At 32.1% G+C, this 10,492-nt stretch overlaps 1 protein-coding gene across 1 annotated transcript; it reads right to left on the bottom strand.

Moving 5' to 3' along the window:
• Window positions 1-6,856: 6,856 nt before the first annotated feature.
• On the bottom strand, window positions 6,857-7,465 carry LOC141697049 (CENP-B homolog protein 2-like). Its single transcript, XM_074501238.1, has one exon. The coding sequence runs from the start codon at window positions 7,463-7,465 to the stop codon at window positions 6,857-6,859; it is 609 nt and encodes a 202-aa protein (XP_074357339.1).
• Window positions 7,466-10,492: the final 3,027 nt, after the last annotated feature.

Here is a 10,492-nt window from a genome sequence, read left to right on the forward strand (position 1 = left end):
AAAGGGAGAAAGGGTCATAAGAAACGATTTTGTGCTACTACACATTCAATCCTTGCATTCAAGCATTCGTGTGGATACCGATATAGCGTAGATCGCAAGAGCAGGATGCGTGGTGATTGAACAAGCTTTGGATCTCCCTTAGTCAACCAATTTATTGTAATATCAAGGATATATCGTGTAATTATTCTTATTAATAAATAAATATTCTCTGATTATTATGTGAATTTTTGGTAAATTATCTGTCGAGTGTATTTGTGTTTGGATGTTTAAATGTGATAAAAGTTTATTTTAATAGTTTATATGTCCAAAATAAAATATATATAATTTTGATATTTTTCTATTAATTTTTATGTTGTTATATGATTTTATAAAGGATTTATGGATTTAATAAATTATTTTTCCGAGTATTTATAAACTATTTTGTATAATCGGGAATTGACCGACTTTATCCGTTTTTGCGTTTTTACCACCCGAAAGTCTCGAAAAAACTCCTTTCTAACCTAATTTGAATATTCTGAGCAGTTTCCATATTTTGACTTTTTCGATCCAGAGTACGATTTTACCCGTGCGGGTCCCGGCGCAAAATTTTTGATACAATATTCATTTCGGTAAATCAATAAAACCCGTATTATCGAGAAATAGGATATTTTGATTAAACTATTATATTAACTTCTTGTAATGCGTGTAACCAAAGCGCTGAGATCAAAACTGTATTTACAAAAAGCTTGGTTTTGATAATTATCCTAAAACCGGTACCGAATTGGATCTGTTCTATTAATACTTAGCGATTAAGAATTCTATTTTTATATCCGGTATGATCCAATGGGGTACCAATATTTCTTAAATATAAATAGCCCTTACCGTATTTTATTTTGTACAGATAATCACTTGCAAATAATAAAAATATATAATTTTCAGAGAAAAATCATAATATTCATAGTGTTCTTGAGAAGCAAACCTAAGTTTAAAGGTGTTATTGATATCGGATTTTGGAGTTCAAGTAATCAAAATGAAGGTCTTGAAGAGTACTTTCAGAATCTGTAAACCATACTACTGCAGAATCAATAGGTATTTTTCTACAGTTTTATTTAATTTTGAATTTATTTGTGTTTAATTATGAATTTTTGATTTTGATATTGTTTGTGTGATTTGATGCTTGCATGTTGTAGATAATCTGATTCTGGTCATTTTGGTATATCATAATAGTAATTTGGAGTTCAATAACATGTCCAAAAGTGGCTTTGATTTTCGAATTAAGAAATTAGGGTTCTTAATTCGTATGAATGTTTTCAATTGAAATTAGGGGTTTTTGATCTAGGGGTTATTTGAATGATTGATTGGTACCAACGGGTATAGCTTGAAAAGAGGAATCGATTGGTGGTGGTTTCATGAACAAACGATACCGGAGTTGGGCTGACCGGAGCAACGAAGAACTCGCCGTCCGACGAGTTTTCTTCGACCTTTTTCGGCCAACTCAGGGGTTATTAACTCAATTTGTGAGCATTGTTGTATTCCTAATGAGTTGTAGATGTGATTTGGAGGTGATGGCGGTGTGACTGTTGTGACGCCCTCCAAATCCGGGGTCTAGATTTGGGGGTCACTAACTGCTAAACTATGAAATAATATACACAGTGGCATTAAAATACTATTTATGACTCCTGCATGCAAAAAGATTGAGCACTTGTTATAATATGAAATAGAAACTAAAATAAATGATTAGTTATTACAACTACAAACTTGATTAGGATGACCTCTACATGAAGTTATGCTAATCCTCAAAAGTCTAATAAGTTTTACAAACCAGTATTATTATACTACAAACTAATTTAAAAACTACAATAACTCCCAATTCCTACCTTCCGCTGCTGGGGCACCTGAAACCTAAAGATCTGAGGATGCACCAGAGGCACCTCTTCCTAGCAGTGTACAACAAACGAGGCATCTCAAGCCTTCTCTGAAAGGTCAACACAATAATAAAATAAGTATGAGATATGAAATGCTCAGTAAGCAGTATAAATATGTGCTCGAAAAGATAATAACAGTATTATGCTTATAAAGAAAGAATAACATATAATCAATGATATCTGAATAATAACTGAAGCTAACAGTAAGCTTATAAAATAGTAAGCAATAAGTTTTAGATTGGGAATCACAATATTCCGGCGGATGCACTATCACATGCTGATCAGCCACTGTGACAAAGCTGGATCACCATTCGTAGAATTCAGATCCCAAACACGAGTACTCAAACAAAAGCTACATATCGGCCACAACCAATATATACTTAAATAAAAAGGCACACTGTGGCTAAGGACAAAATTGTGTTAGCATATTTTAGTTAACACAAAGCCCTAATGCTAAACCGTTTGCCCGGGTCACTTATACATCTTCCAATCAAAATATTTTTCCGTCATAAAGGAATCGAATCAATCGATATCCTATCGTAATCTACTCCCCATTGCACATGGTCTGGAGTAATCTCAACAACTGATGGCGAAATAACTAGTAAAATTAGTTATTAAATATCAATATCACGTTCCACTATATAGAGTAAAATGGGATAACATAGTGATTCACCATCTATCAGGGAATGAAATTAATATTCTAGTAGAACAATTACTAGAATTATCTGTCTCAAACAATCTACGAGTATTTGGAAGTACTATATCAAAAGGATTTACCTAACAGCAATATCAATCTCAAATATATAACATTTATCTATTCTGAAATTTGAATAGGACAGGGGTACTTGTCTGGTATGCAAAGAGTGAACTTAACTTTTCTAACCCCGTCTGCCCTCCTGGACTTGATTCTATAAATCAAACACATTTGCTTAATAAACCAGACAAACTCAAATGACGTCTGTACATCTCAGCGTGTACCCGATCATTTATCTAATCATGGCATCGAAAGCTGTAAACAAATAGCATGCATATCACATAGCACGTAATCATGTTATTTACATAACATATAAGGTAGATCGTTAAAAGATAGGTCTCAGTGTTTTTAAAACTGAAATCGGGTCAAAATAGGGTTTTTCGATAAGTATTCGGCTCTGAATGACTCGTAAAACAAATGAGCCTTTGATACAAGAGGATTTGGGTCTCGAAAGTAATTTTAGTGGAAGCAGAATATTTTTCTTAGTCTAGACGCGTTCGTTTCGTATTAAATGGATGAACGGTCTATTTATTATGATTAAAATAAGAATAAATCAATTAATAATAATATTAATTGATATTTAAATACTCAAAAATATTTTTAAAAGCTCAAAATAATTTTAAGGAATTGTTTTGGATTAATTCTGAATAATTATACTTTATTTAACTATTTATAAATAAAAATAATTGATTTAAAGGATTAATCAATTAATTAAATCCTAAATAATTATTAAAATAAATTATAAATAATTAAAAGAAATTTGTATTTTTAAAAATAATAAAATTAAATATTTTTTGGAATTTAAAATAATTTAGTTAATTATTAAATAATTAACCAAATTAATTTTTGGAAATTAAAATGATTTTCAGAATTTTAAAATAGAATTTTATTTTAAATATAAAATAAAAATCTAGAAACATGTTCTGAGCTGCTGTGTTCTTTTCCACTGGATCAAAGGGCGGCATAGGAAGAACCTCGCCGTAGTCTGCGAAGAAGACGACCGGAGGCTCGCCGGTTTCTAGAAATTCCAGATTTCGGCCGAGTCCCGGTGAACTTCCAGAAATACTACAGCCCTCAAATCGATACCGTTTCTTACCGTTTTTGTCTCCAAATCCATCCTTATAACTCCAGGAACACGACTCGTGCTTCACCCTTTCCAATCAACCCCGGGAAACCATTCCCCGACTAAAAACAATTCAAAATTCGGCGACCACCAACCGAAACTCCAACTTTCTAAAAACTGAACCAAAATCAATTATTTTGTTTCCAAAATAAACCTTACAACACGTATAATCTATTGACGGCCTCAAGAACAATAAAAAAACAAGGTTTTAACTGAAAATCGATTCTAAAAATTTAAAAAAAACAAAAACTCGTTTTTACCAAATAATCAACCAAATTTAACAAACTATATATGAAAATGATCCTTGTGATCTCAAGAACAATAATCAAACATCAAAACATCAAACAGTCCTTTTATATTCAAAACTGAATTTAAATAAAAAAAATAAAAAATCAAAATAGTTGAATAATCAACCTTATTCGAAGATTCTGTTATGGAATCGACAGTCTCGATACGAGCTTCACAACTGTACTAAGAACATAATCAACGGACTCCTGATTTGATCAGAACTTTGGATTCTTTGAATTCGGTATTTCGAAAACTAAAAATTTATAATTAAACTGTTGTGCAAGACATGCGTGTACTTTAAAAAGACTAAGTCAAATTGACAACCCTAAGTAAGTCGTATTGTAATCTTAATTTGTATTTTGTACTTGTAACATTTAAAGTCTGTAAAAATGTCAAAAGAGCAGATTGGAGTATTTTTCTTTAAATAGTGTCAAGCCTAAGAATTCTATTTGGAAGAGGATCAAGAAGATCATGCCTCAGAAGAATTATGAAGAAGCATGGAGTTGAATAAATCTGTTTTGGAAAAAATGCTTTAAGTCAAGATCTCTACATGTCACAGATTTAGTGATTATATAGAAGTCATTCGAGAAGTCCAGAATGACTTAGAGAGAACTCAGAGATATCGACAAGCCAAATTGAAGACATGAAGATTGGAGATATCGACAAGTCATTTCTTCACTAGAGAACTTAGAGTTATCAACAAGTCAACATTCATTAGAGAATCTGAGTTATCGATAAGTCAAATTCTACTTGAGAACTTAGGGATATCGACAAGACAAATTGAAGACATGAAGATTGGAGATATCGATAAGTCATTTCTTCACTAGAGAACTTACAGTTATCGATAACTCAACATTGAATAGAGAACTCTGAGTTATCGATAAGTCAATAAACCACTAGAGAACTCAGAGATATCGATAAGTCAATGTGAAAATATGACGACTAGAGATCTCGACAAGCCAAATTCTCTTATAGAGAACTCATAGACCTCTACAAGTCAAATTTACATTGGAGCATTGGAGATCTCGATAAGCCAATATACTTATCGAGATTTCAAGTTCTCTATAGACCAAACTGGAGATCTCGAGGTAAAATCTCAAAGTACAAAATTACAGACCAGTTCAATATCCAAGATTTACAATCAACAAACAATCCAACCAGTTGGATTGACAAGTCTACAAAAGCAGCTGGAAGAGCGTGCAAGATCAAGGGTGAAGATTAACTGATAAAGGAAAATCAAATTTAACGCAATATGAAAAGATATGCTAAGCCAGAAATGGAAGATATACTTTTCCTAAAATAGAAATGACAAGTGACGGTTTACTAAAGTTAATAGCATGTCTTATTATACACTGTGTAAACCAGCAGTTAACTAAATTATAGAGTTAACACTGGTCCTTTGTTAGAGGTAACAATTTTTAGATCAGGAACTCTTGTATTCTCTTAAGAAAGATGCTAAGCTCTTTATCAACAAAAAGCGTAGAAATTTTATAGGAAAACAATCTTAATTTTAATATAAAATTAAGTGAGTTTTGAAAGATTTGTGTTCTTTATTATTGCATGTTTAATTTCTGCATGAACACATTTCACTACAAGTTTTGATTTACTTTGTTCACAACCAAAATAGTTCAAGAAAAGCATTAAAACACAAAAATACATTCACCCCCCCTCTATGTGTAATTCATTACCTAACAAAAACTACAAAGTGTTTTGATATGAATCTGTTTACACGACAAGACTGACTGAATACATGATAATAACGAGGCTTATTTATATATACACGAACAGTCACGATAAAACATAAAGCGGTATCTTTTTCTCGTATATTTTAAATTATAAGCCCAAAATTAATAATTTATGGGGAAAAGCCATAAAAAGATACTTTATAGATAAATACAATATTTATGTAAAAATTCCCCGAATATTATGTACATTATAAAAATACAAAAACACGGACTATTCGAAGAGTCCTTGATTTTATAAAAATATAAGTATGGATTTTGTGGGCTTTTACGTCTCGGTCGGGTTCCAGTCCCATAACTTTTAGGAAACTAAAATAATTTGTTATTCCCTAACAATACAACAAGAATTATAGAAGGGGGGTTGAATGTAATTTTGGCTTCTTTTTCAAGATTTTTAAGACAGTTCTTACTTCATAATATATAAGTGTTTGATTTGCAGAATGCGGAATAAATACTTTAAATGAATCAAAACACAAAGTAATAAAAACACAAGCTTTTAAAACTTTCTGGTGGATTTGAAAGCATCCATCAGATAAATATATATATATATATATATATATATATCAAATAAGAACCCTATGAAACTTGAATAGCTCATAGCTGCTTACAAGTATAAACAACTAAACTTATAGAGAAATGCTACAGAATACAGCTTAAAATTGTTTCTCTGAAAATGTATGTGCTTAGTTCGATAATTGTTCTACTTGCTACACTTAGTTTATATATCACCAAGTTTACATGACAATAAGACAAGATAATTAAAGAAAACATATCTAATCTAACTCCATGCTACTTCACTACTCTACAGTAAAACCTCTGTAAAGTAATACTCGATTAATTAATAATCTCTCTAAATTAATAATTTTGTCCGGTCCCGACTTGGGCCAGTTCAAAAAATGATCAATTTCGATAAGATAATAAGATAATAATTTTTTTGAAAACCCTATATAAAAATATGGTCCCAATAAAACTATAAATTAATAATTCCCTTATATTCATAAAAATATAGCTATTACATCTTTGTAAAATATGATTCAATTGTAGTTTACTTTTTCATATAATTTAAATCAACATGAAACTCATCCCTAATCTTCCTTATTACATCCAAAAGCTCGGGTGTGGTGCTTTCATGTTGCATCAAAAAGTTATTAAGAATTTTTGATGCCTTGAGTGCTTCTTTACGTGTAACCGGCTCCAACGGTGTTGTATCGTCTTCAAGATCATCTTCAACACTATTTTCAAGGATGGTGTTTGCAATCTCTTCTATACTCTGGACCTCGGAACATGATTTATTTTCACTCGGATAATCTAAGAAGTTATTAACATCCATTTTATTACGATAACCTAGATCCTTAATCATCACCTCAAGTTCATGAATGTATTCTTCCGGAGTTGTATGTTCATTTAAATTGCTCGAAACTTCATCTATGGAATGAATTTTGCAATGTTGAAAGCACCTTGTTATTGACTCTTGTTTTACATTTGTCGTCCACGTCGCGACTGCATAATTGATAGCATCCAAAACATTAATCTTTCCTGGATCAGATTGTCCCAACTCATAACCTTCTAATAACCCACGATAAAATCTCCTGCGATAGTGCATCTTGAAAGCTCTTATAATTCCTGCATCACAAGGTTGGATTTTTGATGTCATGTTAGGTGGCAAGAAGTACAACTCAACATTTTGTAGTCCTTCATTGTTGATTTTGTGACACCTTTTAGATGGGAAGCCATTGTTTTGGTTGTATAATTTTTCCCCCAATCTAGTATATACAGTATATATAATATATTTTATGACTACACATACATTGAATACTTTCTATGTAAAATACAATGAATTAAATTAATTCATGTACTTTGAATTTTCCTAATATACATTGAATATTTTCTATGTAAAATACAATGAATTTAACTTATACACTACATGGACTTTGAATCTAATATATTGTACATTACATTGACTTTCTAAATTCATATACATTGAATTAATTGAATTAAGTATAAAATATAAATTGTACAATTCATTTTATTTAAATTTATGTGAATAAAAATTTAATCAAAAGTTAATTTTGTTTGCTACCGAAAATTCTCTATAAATTAATAATTATTAATTTATCGATTAATTAATACCTCTCTAAATTAATAGAATTCTCCGGTCCCAACTATATTAATTTATAGAGGTTTTACTGTATTCCAACATCTTTGAATATCTTTATAATAGCATGGAAATGGTAATGCTTCTTTGTTCTCAAATTCCTGCTTAACAGGCTGCCACATTCCTTTTGTAAACACCCAATGCATGTGACTGTGTTGTCACTGTCAACAGATATCTGCAACCTGCTTTTTACTTGGAACAAAATGAAGTTCCACGGTACCATTCATCACATGTTCCCTTATGAAGTGGTAGTTGATGTCTATGTGCTTTGTTCTCAATGTTGCACTGGATTTTCAGTGATGGCCATTGCACTTGTATTATCACAGAAAATGGGAATTCTATCCACTTGTAGACCATAGTCCAGCAATTGGTTTTTCATCCACAACATCTATGCACATCAACTACCAGCAGCAATATATTCAGCTTCAGCTGTAGAAGTAGAAACTAAATTTTTCTTTTTACGGAACCAGGACAGAAGCTTGTTCCCTAGAAATTGACAGGTTCCTGTTATTCCTTTTCTGTCTATTTTACAACCTGCATAATCTGCATCTGAATAACCTGTTAAATCAAAACCAGAATCTCTAGGATACCAAATACCAAGTTTTGGTGTTCCCTTGAGACATCTGAAAATTCTCTTAATAACTACTAGGTGAGATTCTCTAGGATCAGCTTAAAATCTAGCACAAAGACAAGTAGCAAACATTATATCTGGCCTACTAGCTCTTAAGTAAAGAAGTGAGCCAACCATGCCCCTGTAGCTTGAAATATCCATAGACTTTTCAGTAGTGTTTAATTCAAGCTTAGTTGCAGTGACCATAGGAGTTTTTGCAGATGTGCAATCCATTTAATCAAACTTCTTTAAAAGATCATGGATATATTTAGTTTGACTAATGAATATTCCATCACTAACTTGTTTAACTTGTAAACCAAGAATTTAAGTTAGTTCTCCCATCATGTTCATTTCATACTTACTTTGCATTAATTTGGCAAACTTTTTGCAAAGTTTTTATCTGTAGAGCCAAATATAATATCATCTACATAAATTTGAACAAGTATACTAAAGCCATTAACATTTATGAAAAATAAAGTTTTATCAACAGTACCTCTTGTGAAGTGATTTTCCAAAAGAAACTTTGATAAAGTGTCATATCAGGCTCTAGGTGCTTGCTTCAATCTATAAAGTGCCTTCAAAAGATAGTAGACATAATCTGGAAAATTTGGATCTTCAAAACCAGGAGGTTGACTAAATAGACTTCCTCCTCAAAATCTTCATTAAGAAAAGCACTTTTGACATCCATTTGATAGACATTGAAATTGGCATGGGCTGAATAGGCTAAGAAGATTCTGATGGCTTCAAGTCTTGTAACAGGAACAAAGGTTTCATCAAAATCTATTCCTTCTTGTTGACGGTAGCCCTTAGCAACCAATCTAGCTTTGTTCCTGACCACTATGCCATTTTCATCCATCTTGTTTTTGAATACCCACTTGATGTCAATTGGATTCTTTCCTTTAGGTTTGGGTACCAGCTTCCATACCTTTTTCCTTTCAAATTGGTTTAGCTCCTCCTGCATAGCTAAAATGCAATCAGGACCAACAAAGCTTCTTCTACCTTCTTCGGTTCTTTCTTAGATAGGAAGCTACTGTATAGACATTCTTCTTGAGTTGCTCTCCTTTTTTGAACTCTAGAAGATGCATCACCAATGATGAGCTCAAAAGGGTGATCTTTAGTCCATTTTCTTTGCTGAGGTATATTAGCTCTAGATGAAGAGGCCTCATTATTGTCTTGATGTGTGACTGAGTTTTGATAATTAGAAACTCCCCTTGAGTTTGTGAATCTTTGATTTGAGAAATGGGAACTATATGTAAGTAATCTATTCTGACTTTCAACGTCTCTTAATGACCCGACGGATGATACACTTTGTGTCCCGATGGATGAAGCTGACTATCTCCCGACGGATAAGGAAGATTGTCTCTCGACGGATGAAGTATTTTACAACTCGACAGATGTTGAATTATGTGCTTCATTAGTTGTAGATTTTTCTGTATTATCCTTATTCACTGTTTCTTGATCACTTTTATCATCACTGTCATCACTAACCATCACCACATTATCAAACTTGAGGCGTTCATCAAAATCTCCATCTTGCAGTCCTTCAATCTTTTTGTCATCAAACACAACATGTATTGATTCCATAAAAATATTGGTTCTTAGATTATAGATCCTATATGCCTTTCCCACAGCATATCCAATAAAAATTCCTTCATCTGCTTTAACATCAAACTTCCCATGTTGATCAGTTTGATTCCCTAAGATAAAACATTTGCAGCCAAAGACATGAAGAAAATTTAGAGTTGGTTTCTTGTTCTTGAACAATTGGTAGGGTGTCATAAACTTTGCTTGATTAACCAAAGAAATATTTTGAGTGTAGCAGAGAGTATTCACAGCTTCAGCCCAAAAATATATTGGTAACTTTGATTCTTCAAGCATTGTCCTTGCAGCTTCAATAAGAGATTTGTTCTTTCTTT

The sequence above is a fragment of the Apium graveolens genome, chromosome 11 (genome assembly GCF_009905375.1).
Source record: "Apium graveolens cultivar Ventura chromosome 11, ASM990537v1, whole genome shotgun sequence".
Classification (NCBI taxonomy): Eukaryota; Viridiplantae; Streptophyta; class Magnoliopsida; order Apiales; family Apiaceae; genus Apium; species Apium graveolens.

Bases quoted from the DNA above. Each gene is read 5' to 3' on its own strand.
- LOC141697049 (XM_074501238.1), bottom strand. From the start codon at position 7,465: ATGACATCAAAAATCCAACCTTGTGATGCAGGAATTATAAGAGCTTTC.